Source organism: Solanum stenotomum, chromosome 5 (genome assembly GCF_019186545.1).
Source record: "Solanum stenotomum isolate F172 chromosome 5, ASM1918654v1, whole genome shotgun sequence".
NCBI classification, from domain to species: domain Eukaryota; kingdom Viridiplantae; phylum Streptophyta; class Magnoliopsida; order Solanales; family Solanaceae; genus Solanum; species Solanum stenotomum.
In genome coordinates this window covers 53,994,057-54,010,356 of record NC_064286.1, presented here as the reverse complement: position 1 = coordinate 54,010,356, position 16,300 = coordinate 53,994,057, and the positions used below count along the sequence as shown (strand labels likewise).

Sequence of the window (16,300 nt, the reverse complement as noted above, 5' to 3'; positions counted from 1 at the left end):
AAATAAGTCTATTTAAAAATATTTTTTAAATGTTTAAACCGATCAAATAAGAAAATAAAAAACTTCATACCAAACCACCATAATTTACACTACCCACTCATGCGTCTTGGCTCTCATTCCAATAAGCACGTGTGTGAGTGACAAAATAGGAAAGAAGAAGAAGAAGTAAAGACCATCACGGAGCCGTAATTTAACTCTTTTTTTTTTGTTTTCATATACTTATTACTTTCTTTTTTAGGCGGTTTCAAGAAAAAATATTTTTATATTAATTAATAATTTAATTTTAAAATATTTATTTTATTTTTAATGAAATATTTTATAGTTACGCTATTTCATTATTTTAGATTACAAATTTCTAAGGTCATTCTTTCTTTTTTAAAAATTATATAACGAGTCAAATTAATTTATATAAAATGAGAATGAGGAAATAATATATTTAAGATAATCAAACTACTTTTAAGTCACAAATATTTAATATATTTTTTCTTGTATTTGTTCTTTAGCGTGGCAGTCTACTCTCCACACAATGCAATATAAAATATAGTCTTAAAATCGATAATTTGACACAAGTGGTGGTGTATAGTATATCATATATCATATATCATATATCATATCATTATCATGTACTCTTATAATAAAAATAACTTTTCAGTCCTAGTTCTTCTACCGTACATTGCCAAACAACTTGTTCATTATAACCTATAGTTTTTTTTTTTTTTTTTAACTTATTATAAATATTCGTCTAGTCTAGTCTCTGGACCCATACATCTCATCTTTCTTTCCAATCGACCAATAAAACGACAACCTAAACTACAATCAAGATTCCTCATGTAGTAGTAGTACACAACAAATAAACTACAACTGAATATAGCACAAACCCCAACATCCCATGAAATTCACGTTTCTCAACTAATAGCTAACGCTAATTTTGCTTCTTTTAATCATTATCTTGTCCACAACCAACAAAATTTTTGTACTACAAATAGTTAGCAGTACTGAACAAACGATTCGATCACTGCAACTTAATAATCATGAGCCGGTTACAAAGTTGGCCCGAGCCGATTATTCGAGTTCATGAACTGTCCGAAAGTGGCATTAAGAAAATTCCCGAAAACTTCGTGAAGCTCCTATCGGACAGGCCAAGTGAGATGACAACGTTGTCATCATCACATGTTCATAATATTCCGTTGATTGACCTTGAAAACTTGAAGTCATCGGATGAATCCATTCGCGACGAGACAATGGAAATCATTTCCAAGGCTTGTCGCGAATGGGGTTTCTTCCAGGTGGTGAACCACGGCGTTAGCCATGAACTTATGGCTATCGCACGTGGTGTCTGGCGGGAGTTCTTTCATCTCCCGCTGGATGAGAAGCAGAAGTTTGCGAATTCGCCAATTACTTATGAGGGTTATGGAAGCAGACTTGGAGTGGTGAAAGGTGCTAAATTGGATTGGTGTGATTATTTCTTCCTTCATTATCTTCCTGAGAAGTTGAAGGATGAGAATAAATGGCCTAGTCTTCCTATTTCATGCAGGTGAACTTTCATTTTTTTTTTCAATTCTAACGTGTTTTAGTGTGTGACTATTTTGGTTATAGCGTGATTTTATTTATTTTTACATAAATTGGTGGTGGGGAGACTCGGACACGGGACCTATATGTTAGCTTCGATATCATGTTGAAGTGTGTGATCTCATAGATCCAAGAAAAATCAGTGGATATAAATAACACATTTTTATTTATTTAATTACTGATATAGTACCCCCTCCATCCATTTAATGTACTCCCTCTGTCCCAATTTATATGCACTTTTCGTTTTTCGAGAGTCACAATTTAAGTTTGACCGGGAATTTGTGCACGAAATCTTTAATTTTTTTGAAATGAAATTTATATATTTGTAAACTACGTAAAAAATACTATAAGTCACAATAATTGATAGTTCAAAATGTTTAAAAGATCAATAAAAAATTTACGGTCAAAGATAGACTTGTTTGAATCTCGAAATTCGAAAAGTGTCACATAAAATGAGAGAGAGAGGGAGACCCTTCGGGGTGGCCCAGTGGTTTGGGCTTGGGACTTCCATGTTGGAGGTCTCAAGTTCGAAACCCCTTGCCAGCGAAAGCGGGTTTGCCTTCTGGGTCGAGCTCGTCACACCGGGCTTGCCTAGTGCGGGTTACCTCTCCTATGTGGTTTGCGAGCTATTGCATAGGAACGGGAGTTTTACCCTGTGCGCACCCAAAGAATAGCGACTGCGGATTTCCCTTGTCATTAAAAAAAAAATGAGAGAGAGGGAGTACTATTTTCTTATAATCAGTACTTCGGAAAAACAATGACACGTTCTTTTTTATATATTTAAAAACAATTAAATTTTAAATTTTTTATTTATCCCTAATAAAATAATTTTATATCTTTATAAATCTCATGACATTTAATACCACAGGTTTTAACAATTTAATGGACACAACATGATTAGCAATAAATTTTAGTCGACATATCTGGTCGACATTCTATCTTTCCTCACGTTTTCCAATAGTACAATTCTTCCGTGACAAACGTGCTATTGTGCATCGGATTTAATTTACTCTAGTATAAATGTAACGTTTTCATACGGAAAAAATTATGAAATTTTTTATTATTTTACAAGTGATAATTTATTTCTCATCATGTATTTTTTAGTGAAATGATTCAATGAAAAATGAGTTTAGCACAAATTTTTCACTAATTCATGATTAAAAAAACCTTTATTATAATTGTTTCAAGATTACATGTCACATTATAAAAAATTTCAGTGATCCAATGATGATGTAAAATTTTTATAGTATACTATATTAAAACATATCAAAATTTAAACTCATACATTTTGTGGACTATAATACATGTTATAAGTTCTAACTTCTATCTTCTTTTTGATCACTTTTTGTTATTTATATGACATCTCAGGCAAATAATTGGTGAATATGGACAAGAAGTAATAAAATTATGTGAAAGATTAACGAAAATCTTATCGATAAACCTTGGATTAAATGAAGATTATCTACACACAAAATTTGGTGGAGACAATGAAAGAGGTGCATGTTTAAGGGTTAATTTTTACCCAAAATGTCCCCAGCCTGACCTAACACTTGGACTCTCTCCCCACTCTGATCCTGGTGGCATGACCCTTCTCCTCCCTGACACCGACGTCGCCGGCCTCCAAGTCCGTCGTGGTGATGACTGGATAACAGTTAAACCGGTTCCAAATGCCTTCATCGTCAATATGGGAGATCAAATTCAGGTAATTATATATATAGCTAGGTAGAAAAAACGATTAGTCATTTTCTAGTGTATGTTGAATGTGGAAATATTGGTTCGCGAAACGAGTATGAAGAGAGTAGAGTGATGATGTAGGGCCCGGTTTATACTCAAGTTACTTTTTTTTTTTGTTCACATTTTATGTTGTACATTTTACAGGTATTAAGCAACGCAATATACAAGAGTATAGAACATCGTGTGATCGTTAATTCTGCGAAAGAACGTATTTCTTTAGCGTTCTTCTACAATCCAGGAGGTGACATTCTCATTAAACCTGCAAATGAACTTGTGACGGAGGATCGATCGGTGTTATATTTACCGATGACGTTCAACGAATATCGAGCTTTCATTAGAACAAAGGGTCCTTGTGGAAAATCTCAAGTTGAATCACTAAAATCGCCAAGATAAATAATGACACTACTTTTTTTTTGTTTCTTTTTTAAGTATTGCATAATTTTAATTTGATATTTCCATCATGTTTGTGTTTTTGCTAAATTCAGCTTCTTTATAAAGTATATTTTCCCTTTGAAATAGTGAAATATTGATTTTTGTATTCTCCATTTCAATTTATGTGATAATCTCTTTTTTTTAAAGTCGGTCTAAAAGAATCGCATTTTTTTTTTATATTTAGTTTACAAATATAAGACTTGTCATGCTTTAATACTATGTAAAGATATCATTACATCTAGGCGCTGAATTCAACATCAAAAGTTAGCTTAAAAGAGGGGACTACCAGAAAATGAGGACTTAGCAATGGACAAAATCTTGTATATAGCTAAACAATAAAAATCTCACTCTAATCCTCTTTAACTATGGATTAACAATAAATTTATAGGAAAATTCAATTAGCTAGGTGTCTTTTAGCAACGGAGTAGCAAGGAATTGCCTATAAATTCCACGGCTAATTTTGTTATATTTTCTTGTAATGTAACTAAGGTTATAGAAGGCAAATACTCAATACCTTTTTTAATCCCATGCACGATTATTTCAACAAAATTTAAGTATTCAAAAAGTATACCATAATAAATATAATAAATTACAGTTTCTTTCGCTTTAACATAAGAAAAAATTATAATTTAAAATATTAATCAAAATTTACCTAATTTAAATCTTAGAAAGTGAAATTTTTTTGGTCAATCTCTCTCATCGCATAATACATTATAACTATGCGTTTATTATACTCAACTCAACATATATAATAAAATAAATTCTAGTTTAAACCACGTGATCATTATCACTTAGGATAAGATCTAATTATTTTCCAAGTAAGAAAATATATTATAATGTTGAAGATATGTAGGGACAGTACTCACTAGTAGGATATCAACATGTAGGAGTTTGAGTTGAAGCAATATTGTAGTTTGTATCTTAGATACTTCTTCCTTCGATAATAATTATAATACTAAAAATAATTATACGATAATATTTGTTCAATTTAAAAAATTAAGAAATGATTTATTTTTGTGTCTATTTTATCTTTGCTTAACACATTTCTTAAATCATTAAACTTAATAAAGTTAAAAAATAAAATTGAAATATTATTCTTATTATTTATAATTTTTTAAAAGGTATATCAATTTAATAATGAATAATTATTGTTGATAGAGGAATAGTAAGTTGCAAAGTCAAACTAAAGAAAAACATCAAACTATTATAATTATTATTATATTTGTGGTTGAAAATTAGGTATACTACAGATATACATATGAGTAGTGCTAAATGGCAAGACACTTTTTTGGCATGAATTGGCAAGACACGACGAAATGACCAAATAGCCCTTAGGTGACAAAATTACTTGTGGTTTTCCCTCCAAAATAGAAAACCACTCTTTGACTTTTTCTTTCTTATTTTCTCTCTCTCTTACTTTACTCATTTTTTTTTCTTTACTTCACTCATTAGTTTTATTTTATTTTGTTGTTAGATTTATATTATTTTATTTTGTTNTTGTTGCTCGTGTCATTTCGTGTCAAAAATCTGTCTTGCCAATTATATTTTCCGCATATATATTTAGAGTTGTCAGGTTGAAATGATAACAATGTCTCATTCACTTTTGGCCAACTTCATTTAAAAAAAATTAATTTTTGCCTCTTTTGTCTAAACCAAGCACATGGGCAATTGAACATCCAACCATTTACCATGTGCTTAATTCAGTTTGAGAAGAAGAAATATATTTTTTAAACTTATTCCTAAATTTCATTTTGACATTTTATGTGTTTGGCCTTATGTGTTTGGCCTAAAAGCGTGGTTCACTTTTTTGATCATCCTCCAACACATCGTATTCCACCCCATCCCCCCATAGTAGTATAGTTCATATATTCATCATTATCATCACACACTCTTAATTATCTTTAATATTTATCTGATTAGATATAAATGTGTTTGTAATAATATTTTTGACTTATTTGTTAAACACTAAAAATATGTAAAAATATTATTGAATGGCACATTCGCGCTTTTCCCCAAAGTTTTATTAATTTGTAAAAAATATTCAAACTGATTAAAATGTATTGACTTTTTTACAATTTAAACTATTTTCTTTTTTGGATACGGAAAAGGGTCATATTTGCCCTTGTACTCTTAGAATAGAGTTATATCTATCCTTCGTCATATTTTTTTAATATATTTGTCCTTACCATCCAATTTTGAGTACATATTTTCCCTTATATAGTCAACTTATCATGTCACCATTTTTATTAGTCCACGTGGCGCTTACATGACTCCATGTGTATATACTTTTATTATAATTAAATTTAAAAATATATTTTTTATTTAGTATTATATCCGACCCATTTAGTAAAATCCGACCCAACTAATGTGAAAATCCATCAGCCCTAATTTCATTACCCATTAGCGTAATTGGCTTAAGTCATCGGCGGCCCCTTAAAGTTGTCCGCATAATTCATTTAGACACCTCAACTAGGGCTAGTACCTATTGAACACCTAAATTGTTCAAGACATGTACCTATTAAACACAAAACGTTGATGTGGCAAAATAAGTATATCTCACTGCTGTTGAGTGCGTGAATGCAATTTTTTTTATTTTTTAAAAATAAATTTGTACCTACTTTCTTGACCCTTGGTATGCATTGACTAAATAAATAAAAAATTAATTTAATTAAGCATTAATCTTTTAAATCATTAAAAAAAAAACCCACCCCCACACCCATGTGAAAGTCATCTTCTTCTTCAACCCACCATTTTAATAACTTCAAATTTCTCTCCCTTTTGTTTTGATTCATTTTTTTTTCATTTTCTGTAAGCAAATTGCCTGTTGAATTTGCAAGAAGAAGAAAAAAAAAAATTGACTATTGGAGTTAAAAAGTTGACCAATATTTGTGCATTTTTATTTTCAATATTTAACTCTGATCGAGCAACTATCACCATTCATTGAACTTATTAAAAATGTTATAATTTAATTTGATATGTCAATTTTGAAATAATTTATCGAGGTCGATTATTTTTACAAAAATCGCAATAATCGCCGGAGGAATAGAATATAACGAAGAAAAAGAAAGAGGAAAGGATTTGGTGGGTGAATTCGGGATGAGGTGGGGCTAAATATTTTCTTTTTTGTTATAGCCGGAGGAATCAATGGTGCATGGCGATGGCGGAATGACAGAGAAGAAGATGAAGAAGAAAGGGCAATAGGTTAGATGGGGTGGGGGGAGAGATTTTTTTTTTTTATCAATTTAACTTTTTCTATATTATTAAAGGCTGGAAATTATTTTAAAATTTAAATTATGGGCCCATGTGCCACATGTCGTAATTTTATTCATGATTTTTATCAAGATAATGTGTGTGAATTACACGCACAATATTTTTAAAGCTAATTGTCATTTTATGTTCAATAAATAAAAATTTGTTAATATTAAAGTGTCTAATAGGCAAGAGTCTTAGTTGAGATGTCTAAATGAATTATGCGGACAACTTTAAGGAGACTTAAGCCGCCCTAATTTTATACCCATCATTTTTTTTGTGAAATATCGATCATACACAAATCGGTGTTTCTCTTGTATATATTTTCATGCACAAAATTATATTGTATTTACATAGACAATACCAATCTAACTTACATAAACATAATAAGAAACAAATGGAAGAAGCAAAATATAATGCATAGTAGATAAAACTCAATACCTCACCAAAAAAAGAACATGATATGATACTAGCTAGGTCTCTATCTTAAGAAGAGAGTTGAGTGAGGTGTTGTTAAACCTCTGTGCAAGACCTCAGATGACAGTATCACGGATCGGAGGTGCACCAGCAAATCCACTTCACTCTTACTGTCCACCACAATCCTCAGTCGGTATTAATCATTTTGGAACAGCTTTTAAATCTTAAACACCTATCATCTAATGTGACGCAAGATGATGGGTATAAAATTTGGGCTAATGGATTTTCACATTACTTGGATTGGATTTTACTAAATGAGTCAAATATAATATTAAATAGAAAGTAATTTAATTATAATAAAATAATATACACATGGAGCCATGTAGGCGCTACGTGGACTAATAAACAAATATGTACCCAAAATTGGATGGTAAATGCAAATATTCAAAAAAATATGATGAAGGGTAAATATGACCCTTTTCTAAGAGTACAAGGACAAATGTGACCCTTTTCCGTTTTGGATATATATATGTACATCAGTACATGCATATTAAAATATGTGTTTTTGACTTTAACAATGCCATTTGCCATAGTGTTGTACTTCGATTTGTATTCCATGGAACTCGCATGAGATGAAATGCTGAGTTTCAAATCCCAATTATTTTAAATCTAATTTGTTGGGTCGATTCAATAAAATTGAGGGCCTAAACTTTAAAAGTCAAACTTCAAAAAAGAGGTCTAAATTATTATTTTTTTTAAAAAAAAAAATTGTAAGTTTTTTTTTATATATAATTTACTTTTTAAATTTTTTTTAGATGTGAAACCATTAATTATCATTATAATAACCGTTTTGTTTTAACAATTTCTTTTCGAGGAAAGATTGTGATATTTTTAGCTTATGATTTATGAAGTAAGAATATTTACAATGCAAATTTTCTATTAAAAATAATATATATATTGTAACATAAAGTTAGAATGATAAAATTTAGCTCAAGAATTTGATAAGTTGATATAATGCTATTGAAATAGTGTTGTTTTATTTCAATACAATGATTGGTTAATGCAATGTTTGAAATCTAGAAAAAGACACTAATTTTGTTTTTTAGAACTTTTTAATCATAAGTAAACAACAATAAGGTTTGCCCATTTGGGAGACACATTATCTTGGGAGGCTTCAGAATACTTGCCCATTTGGGAGACACATTATCTTGGGAGGCTTCAGAACACTTGCCCGTTTGGTAGACACATTATCTTGAGAGGCTTCAGAACATTTACCCGTTTGAGAGACACATTATCTTGAAAGGCTTCAGAACGTTTGCCCGTCTGGGAGACTCATTATCTTGGGACAGGGATCCTGCAATTCTATCCTCCTTGCACAAAACAGCAGTGTAATGTCCCATCCCAATCAAGGGCCCTTGAACCATGCTTGCATAGCCTCTGAGCTCTTCCCATACACCAGGCTGGCTACAAGTTAGATCCCAAAACCATTTAGCTGACACACCATTTCAAAAATCCCAAAGCATCAATTAGTTTATTCAAATACAAAACCATACAGTATAGGAACCTTTACAATAACTTAAAAAAGTTTTCTATAGATGGGGCTAATAACATCCAAACATGGATTAACAGAAGAAAGTAAAATTGCATTTCCTTCCCAAGAGTCATGTAAGGAAACATCACAGTAGAATGTCAATCACAAATGTAAGATTGCTATACTATTCTGTTAATGGGTCAGAGCAACAGCACTTATGGCCCTCATGAAATAGCTATTGTACTCTGCTACGCTTCAAGCTGCACGACGGGCATTTATATTGCTTTATACTCTCAGCTTTAGCAGGTGTTATCTTAACACACTTCCCATGGAACCACCTCTCACAGATGTCGCAGCCGATCCAAAATTCATCAGCACTATAATTCCCACCACAGCTGCCACATAGTGTCTCACCATGTTCTTCTTCCTCCGGGTAACTTTCATCTGCAAGCTTTGGTGTGCTTTTGGCCTGACTATCACTAGATTTCTACAGAATGTAGGAGCAGAGTTTTAGTGGTAGGGGAGGAAAAAAACACATACGGTAAATCAGGACATACTGAAAGAGAAACTATAAGGAACTATATTTAGAGTTTAATGGTCTTAGTCTCGAGCATTAATAATCTGAAGATTTTACAGTAAGCATATTAATACAAAGGCAACACTAATTCAGGAACAACAGAGAGAGAAATACCTTCGTACTACCACGAGATTTGCTTCCACTATCAGCAGTGGGCTTCTCTTTTACATGCTTTCTTTCTGCCACAATTTCAAAAGCCGTTGGAAGTTCATTGATCATGCTGAAGAGACGCTTCCTACAAAAGAAGCGAAAGTTGCAAACCAGAATAATTCCTTTTTAGTTCTCAAGGATTGATAAAGCACATTCCTCTTGTCGAATAGCAGAAACTAGGTGATAAACTTTGTAATAGATACTAATCCAAACACTCATTGAGTAAACATAAAAACTAAGACAACTGAATTTTTTGCCTGACAGTAGCCAACCTACAAAAATAAAGCAGAAGAGACAAGTTGTCTGAATTGGCTGCAGGAAAAGTTGCATAAGAAAGGCAAACATGTAAAAAAGTTGCTCCCTCTATTCCAGATTTAGTCTATTCCTAAAACAACAACCTCTTTCTAAATTTGGAAACAATTCAACTCAAACTTCCCATTGTTATCCTTAATGATAATCTATTATAGACTCACAAATGTAATGGCATGTGTAAGACCGTCAGACTCTGTACATCGTGTTACCACTTAGCAGAGCCGGTAATCCCTTATATGTGCTTTCAAATGATCACTTATGGCCACACAAATGATATGACATGTTTAAGACCACAAGTTTAGGCAAAATATGCTTATACTATTAAGCTAAACACATAGAATGTATCCAGAATATTCTAACATATAACTAAAACAATTTTCTTGACTTTTACATGCCCTTTAAACTTGAAGTAGCTAAGCAACTTGAGTTTTGCAAAACGAAACTGAGATTATACCAAGTTGAATACGCCAGAAAAAAATATATTCTTAAATCATATCATATTCAAAATAACATCACTGCAATAATATCAAAAAATTTGGTAGTCAGACAATAACATAGTATTGCCAGAATAGTGAACAATTACTGTAAATAGAAGTGGTGCTGGAATTCTTCACATGGATTTATTGCTGGTAATTTGCATATACAGAACAAAGACCAGAAATTCAAGGTTTAGAAGAGGATCTCGTTACCCAAATTTTAAGTCCATTGAGTAAAAGAAAGGAATAGTGGAATACGACCTTAATGTTCAGAGAAAAGACATAAAACCCATTAAACCAGACTATAATATCGCTAAGAAGAAAGAAACGAAGAAGTAATTCCAGAAATGTTTTGCTTGAGAAAGATGGAACAAAACAGGAAAAGTAGTTGGAAGAGCCAGTCATGCGGGGATCAGGAGATGATAACCAGAAAAAGAAAAGAAATGTAAAATAGAGTTGAGGAAATTTTTTGGCTGGGTAGGTCTCTACTTTTTTTCAAATATATAACAATGCTGCACCCAGTTCATTGACCACTAGACCACACCGTTTTCTTCGCTTAGAAAAGTGTTCATTCTCACAGGGGATTTCCAAAACTCAACTAACTCTTGGAGATGGTGCATTTCCAATTGGGCTTGAACCCTTGGATGCAGCTACTTGGGTCTCTAGTAAGAGCGTAGATCCTCTTAATATATGATGTGAAAAATAGGGGATAAAAAGAGAGAACTTGTCTTGAATTGGTGATAGACAATATACAGGAGGGCTCCATTTTAGGCTACTAGAACTAAGGTACTACATGAAATAAGGAAAGTCACCTAATTATTGAGATTCCTAATTATGACAGAATTAAGATGAATATTTTATGCTATTTATCGAAGCTCATAGATCGAATGTAGAAAATTCTAACATCACTATATTTATCTAAATCCAAATTTTTTTTTTTTTTTTATTTGCACCGGGTGTCCGAGTCTCTTTGAGCCCCGACTAATCCCGGGGGTGCACAGGCCCTCGGCAAGGAAATCTAAATCCAAAATTAATGTAATGCGGCAGCTAATAGAAGCCTATGGAGCTATAGACTAGAAGTGGAGAAGAACTAGACAAGACAAAGAAGGACAAATTTGCCCATTTAAAGCTGCATTATGAGAAACATCTCCCATTTCATGGTTTCCCCATCTACAGGAACAATATACAATTTCAAATAACATGGCCAACATTTCAGAAATCATCCCTTTTCATGGTCTCCACAGAAGCCCATAGTCGAGTAGGCAGCAGGGGCGGACCCACGTGTCATCCAGGAGGTTCACCCGAACCCCCTCAATAAAAAATTACACTGTGAATTTTCTGGATTTATGTATATATATATATTTTGAACCCCCTCAATGACAAGGTGAAAGAGATAGCCCAGTGGCAACTTCCTCTAAAATTAAGCCTGACGTCGAGGCTTCCTCTAAAATTAAGTCTGACGTCGAGGGTTCAAATCCTTGGGTTAGCGTTTTATTTTTTACTTTTTAGTTTCAGTTTTTTTTTTTTTTTTTAGTTCCAGTTCAGGTTTTCACGTTTTTTTTTTAGTTTTTTTTCTTATATAAAACATGCTAAAATGTGGTGTTAAACCCAAAAGAATGCAAGGGTCCGCCACTAAAACTATATATTACTACTTCCTTGAAATTTTGTTTTGTTGGCTTATTTACACGTTAATACTTTTATTTTCTGAACCCCCTGAACGAAAATCCTGGGTCCGCCACTGGTAGGCAGTAGCCATAGAGAAATCAAATACAATAAGAAGCAGTAGCACACATAACATGTCCACAAAAGAAAATAATCTCCGCAAAGAGTCAATGTATGAGCAAAAGAACTTGCAACAATCTCCAGTGACTCTAAAGCACAGCTAAAATTACTGAACAATCAGATGGTAATCACGAAAGATAAAACATACAGCAAAATGTTAAGGGGTAAAGGTTTGTTCTTAACAGACAGTGGGAGTTATGGATAATTGGATATATTTCTTCTTCTTTTTTTAAAGTAAGGAAATGTAAATTTTGCTACAGGAGTACAAAAGGAGGTAGTGAAAGCATACAAACTACAGTAAGCTGTATCTATTACAATCTTAAAACTTCTATAAAATCTGTGTACTGAACTAAGCCTCAATATTTCCCCTACACCAAAAGTATAGATTTTGAAGACATCTATATTTTACAATAGCTAAATGATTCTTCTGACTCTCAAAACGTCTCGTACTCAGTTTCAACCAAATGGTCCAAAAGTTGCAAAAAAAATTGGCTTTCAACTTTGCTTCAGATTATTCCTGAGTTTTTATTCTACCAACAAAACAATAGGTCTTTCATCACTCATATTCAGGAATAGATCCCATAACTGTTTTGTGTGACTGCAATGCAGAAACAGATTTTCTGCAGATTACTGAGAAATTTCACGGAAGAAGCATCTATTGCACAGAGGAATTCTCCTATCTGGCATCTGCAACATATCTTGAGTTAAACATGCATTTCTAGCTGCAATCCAACAAAAACAAGCTACTTCAGAGGGTGCTTGTGATTTCCATTACATCTTTTATGGTCAAATTAAATCCTAGTAACATATTTGCTTTAGCAACAGACTATAACAACTATCTGTCCAAATTTGAGAATTCAACCTACTAGCACCAACGATCAAAGGCTCCACCTAACGTAGAAGCTGATCAATTTTGAGAACTTTCAATCATTAAAGTTTTTCCTAAAACTGAATCTCAATTATGTGCTCTGATAATCCAGTTATGTGCCATAATCAACTTATGTGCTCTGATAATCCAGTTTTTGAAGGCATGGACACTGCTCAGGGTGTCCAAGATACTTCTCTACCATATACCATCGATAAGCTGCTTCCTTATTTCCTCCCCATTTCCACAAGCATTTGAATAACAAACTCTTGTTATGAAGTTTTAGATTTCTAACTCCCAAGCCATCACTTTTCTCGTCCTTGAAAACTTTCTGCCAATTTACAAAATGGAACTTTTTCCATTCAAAATTTCCTTCCCAACGAAACTGACTTCTCATGGTCTTTTCAACACAGCTAGGAATGGGAAAACAGTGACATCAAATCAAATATGTAGGAATTCTATCCAATACACTATTAATTAAAGTGAGCCTCCCAAGAAAGGATAGGCACTGTTTTTCCGGGGGCTAGCTTCTAAAACTCGTTGCCAAATCCTTTGATCATCAACTTCATACCTAGTAGAAGCCCTAAATAAACAATGGGGAATTTCTAACTTTAACTCGGGCAATTCATTTTATGTTGCTGTCCACATCAACACTGAAAATGTTGCTATCCAGTCCTGCACACTCATGTTACTTATTGGTGCATAAAGCAAATGCCACAGATTCCTTGCATCAAGTCTTGCTTAGAGTTCTCTGATTTAGGATATCTGAAGAAAGCTACATATATCTAAGGAGAGCCTATATAACTTTTACTAGGGCTGGGCAGTGAACAATTTGAGGTAAGTGTGAGATTTAGAGAACCCAAAGGCTTAAGATACATACTACTCACCACTGTTGGAACAAAATAAGCTCAAATAGAACGAAATATATAAAGGATTCAAATTGTTGGACCAACTCATTTGGGATTAAGGCATAGTTGATTATGATGAATTCTCCAAAAACACGCAAAACCAAAAACAAATCTTAGAGCAGGATTTTGGGACACACACCCTGCTTAAGTCAGTTCCTTAACCACTAAAACATTCATTTTTAGCCAGTTAGCAACTTTACTTACATATTGATAAAACAACTATCAAATTTCTTAGCATGAGACAACAAAAGAATAGCAGGAAACATTGGGGAGTCACAGAGAGATAACCCATACAGAAAAAGTAGCCTATTTCCTCTTTTAAGAATCAAGAAAAATATTACTGTAGTTGGTATTACAGTAAAGAGAGAGATCAGGTAGATTGCAGCTAGACAAAGAGAAACAGTGGAGAGTGAGCCTGCATTTCCTAAAATCATTTTGCACTTCTGTGTATACCAATTTATCCTAATTCCAACGAACAACAAGAGTACCTTTCATTTTGGTTAAGACGAGTTCCAAAAAAGAATGCCACAGAAAGCAACCAACAATCACTGTGCACAGCAACCAATGAAAGCCAATCTCTCCGATTCATCCCATCCCTCGCAAAATTTATCCCTAGTGCTGGCTCTGGTAGCTCAGGTGGGACTTCTTCAGCAGGAAGGTTGACTTCCCAGGTCTCATTTGGATGTCCATATAGGCACAAATTTTCTTTCTCTACACCCACGTAATAAAACATGAATCACACAACCATCAATCAGAAAAGTCAGGACCATACAAATTCAGGACACAAAAGTTTTTTTTCCTAAAATTACAAAAACTAAATAAGCCACAGGCCCTTTTAAAAATCCAATTTTTGTTACATTTTGTGTAGTTGGCACTAGGCACAAAGCATGAATTCAAGTCCTAGTTATAAACCAAGTCCGGTATTTAATGATAAAGATCAACAAAGTAAGCCCATTATTTTCTGAGTTTTGAAGTTGGAGACACTAAATTTCTCAACTATCAAAATACTAATGTTAGCATTTCTAATATTTTCCAAGCAAACCAATTTCTTGTCATTTTCATTTCAACAGCAGTTCATCCACAGTCAGTTTAACTTTAAACCAAATCTCAATAACAAATCCAATCTGAAAATTTAGTTCAAACGAAATGAAACACAGAGACATAAACTGAAAAATGCTGCCAATTAAAGCTATCTGAGGAAAAAATCAATCAAATATCCCTCAATTCCAAATTAATTGGAGCTGATTATACGAATCTCCTGTTTCATTCCACTTTATCCAACTCCATTTCATTCCAATACTAACTAAAACAAATCCAAATCCACTCCACAAACTAAAAAAAAAAACTCATGCAATTCAAAACTCAACAAGCAAATCAACCAATCTAAAACATAAACTAACTTCAAATTACCTGGATCGCATAGATTATAGAATTCATCCACATCTGAAACAAATCAAAATCAATTTTTAGACAAATTCCAAAAAATTAAAAAAAAAAAAAAAAAGTAAACGAAGTACCATGTGTTAAAGCTCGAACTATTCCAGAACGACGAGAGCTATAATCTTTGAAGATCTCTTCTACAGTTTTCGGATTTGAAGAAACAGCTGACATTCTTTTCAAAAAATACAAAAAAAAAAAAATTATGCTGAGATCTTCAGCAAAGGTAAAAAGAAGATCAGAGAAAAACCGATCTTTAAATACAGATTTATATTAATGAGAGAGAAAAGATTAAATTGAATTTGGACAGAGTTGAGTTATTTTTGGTAAATGTTTTATGTGAAAAATAGTTTTTTGACCACCTAATTATATTTTGTTGGACTTGTAAAATAATAATAATAATAAAAAAATCTATTTAAACTTGAGTAGTTTTTTGAAATTGATCTATAATATATTCAGCCGAATATTTTGTTAGATTTGTAAGAAGATTGACCAAAAATCTTTTTTTTTTAGCAGAAAAGATATAATTAAATATTTTATTAAAAGAAACTTGCATAATTTTGGAATTTATTTTTTCCACCAGATTATAATAGGGTTTGCATAACTATAGTTCCTTTTATTTTAAATAAAATATGTTATGTCTCATTCTAAATTTTATCATTTGTTGGAAGTTGGAATTTTAACGTTTTGCTAGATTCAAAATTCTGAAGTCTGAACTAAAAGAGAAGCAAATATAAATGAGAGAAAAAAAAAACAGAAACAATAGTCTCATAGAAATTAGAATGCCTCTTTTTTTATTATATGCCTATTTAGTTTTAAAAAAATTATAACTTTTAAAATATCTTTGTTTAATATTATATT

General features: G+C 32.5%; 2 protein-coding genes and 1 long non-coding RNA gene across 4 annotated transcripts in view; 1 reads left to right on the top strand and 2 right to left on the bottom strand.

Moving 5' to 3' along the window:
• Positions 1 to 3,240, bottom strand: part of LOC125866167 (uncharacterized) — a 48,014-nt gene extending 44,774 nt beyond the window's left edge. The window contains exon 1 of the long non-coding RNA XR_007446465.1: positions 3,113 to 3,240. This is a non-coding gene — a long non-coding RNA (uncharacterized LOC125866167). The remainder of the gene's footprint in view (positions 1 to 3,112) is intronic.
• Positions 977 to 3,696, top strand: LOC125866161 (jasmonate-induced oxygenase 2-like). Its single transcript, XM_049546468.1, has 3 exons — positions 977 to 1,534; positions 2,938 to 3,271; positions 3,448 to 3,696. The coding sequence occupies exons 1-3, from the start codon at positions 1,032 to 1,034 to the stop codon at positions 3,694 to 3,696; spliced, it is 1,086 nt and encodes a 361-aa protein (XP_049402425.1). The 5' UTR covers positions 977 to 1,031.
• Positions 3,697 to 8,973: 5,277 nt separating this feature from the next.
• Positions 8,974 to 15,681, bottom strand: LOC125866164 (PHD finger protein ALFIN-LIKE 2-like). 2 transcript variants are annotated; one of them, XM_049546471.1, is made up of 5 exons: positions 15,520 to 15,681; positions 15,413 to 15,445; positions 14,491 to 14,713; positions 9,624 to 9,744; positions 8,974 to 9,419 (listed from the first exon to the last, which is right to left on the bottom strand). In XM_049546471.1, exons 1-5 carry the CDS (start codon positions 15,611 to 15,613, stop codon positions 9,168 to 9,170), a joined length of 723 nt encoding a protein of 240 aa, XP_049402428.1. In that variant the 5' UTR covers positions 15,614 to 15,681; the 3' UTR covers positions 8,974 to 9,167. The 2 variants fall into 2 exon arrangements, with proteins under 2 accessions (XP_049402428.1, XP_049402429.1); XM_049546472.1 differs by lacking the exon at positions 15,413 to 15,445 and having other exon boundaries at positions 15,520 to 15,663.
• Positions 15,682 to 16,300: the final 619 nt, after the last annotated feature.